General features: G+C 53.7%; 1 protein-coding gene across 1 annotated transcript in view; it reads left to right on the top strand.

The window, feature by feature from the left end:
- VOLCADRAFT_93973 (uncharacterized protein) overlaps window positions 1–971 on the top strand; it is a gene marked incomplete at both ends in the record, with an annotated part of 15,180 nt that overhangs the window by 1,004 nt on the left and 13,205 nt on the right. Inside the window, 2 exons of the mRNA XM_002953266.1 lie at window positions 164–249; window positions 515–618. Of these exons, the coding sequence (XP_002953312.1) occupies window positions 164–249; window positions 515–618 (190 nt within the window). The remainder of the gene's footprint in view (window positions 1–163; window positions 250–514; window positions 619–971) is intronic.

Raw genomic sequence — 971 nt, 5'->3', positions numbered from 1 at the left:
GCGGCGCCCTGAGAAGCTGCTGTGGACCCTGCAAACGTTTGCAAGGTACTGTTCGTGCAAAAACCTTCATGCTGTAGCCGCCGCACTTCAGTTCCATTGCTCTAATTTATTACGCGGTTAGATCAAGCATTTCTTTATTGAAACCCTGCTGACGTTGCTTCAGGCACAGCGTCGCCGCTTCATGGACATGGACTTGCCTGACTCATCTGTGAGGGCAAGGTGCGACTTGCGGCAACTCATTTTTTTGAGGTGAGATGCTTGCTTCTCGAGCTTGTGTATGGATCTTTGAAGCACAAGGGGCTTTGTCGACGGGCTTTCGACGGGCATGTGTTTGTGCAGCGCTCTGCTGCAAGAATATGGGCGTATGCAGCGTTTGAGCGTTATCCCGACAGTTGTGCTTTAGCTGTGTAAGGAGCCTACGAAGGCTGAAAGCTAGGCGGTCTGGCAGGAAAGTACACGTCGTTAGGCGAGACATGACCACTTCGTCCGATGTCCGTGACCTTCCTCGCGACAGAGACGACTGCTCATTCGAGTTGCCCAAGACCTTCCAGATCGACCGCATTCCACCTGGCAACGAGAATCTCTGCGTACACTACATTTCAACTCTCCAAGACCCCAGTGCGATGTTGCGTCGGCGTGAAGCAAGGGCCCCCATTGTCAACGCTTCTAATCAACGCAGTCAAGCTCACATCGTCTTCCGCTGCTGGTGAGTGACGCCGGATGCACGGTCGCCCGTACATGTCGTACGTTAGTTAGAACGCGCCTAGATTTCCGGCCGTGAGGCCGTTACACGTCGTATCAAGGTCGGCCATCGTTCTTGGATTCTATGGGTGAAGGCGCGTTGCAAATGGGTAGACGAGTTGGTGACGGAGGGGGATTTCGGTATGAAATTGTTGTACCTTGGTAAGGTGCGGCGTGTAGGGAGTACGGCATGAAGGTCTTTCCCCGTATGTTCACTGCGTGGGTGCCAC

The sequence above is a fragment of the Volvox carteri genome (genome assembly GCF_000143455.1).
Source record: "Volvox carteri f. nagariensis unplaced genomic scaffold VOLCAscaffold_35, whole genome shotgun sequence".
In the NCBI taxonomy this organism is placed as follows: Eukaryota; Viridiplantae; Chlorophyta; class Chlorophyceae; order Chlamydomonadales; family Volvocaceae; genus Volvox; species Volvox carteri.
Note: the sequence above shows the minus strand (reverse complement) of the source record. Positions and strands in the feature narration are given on the sequence as shown.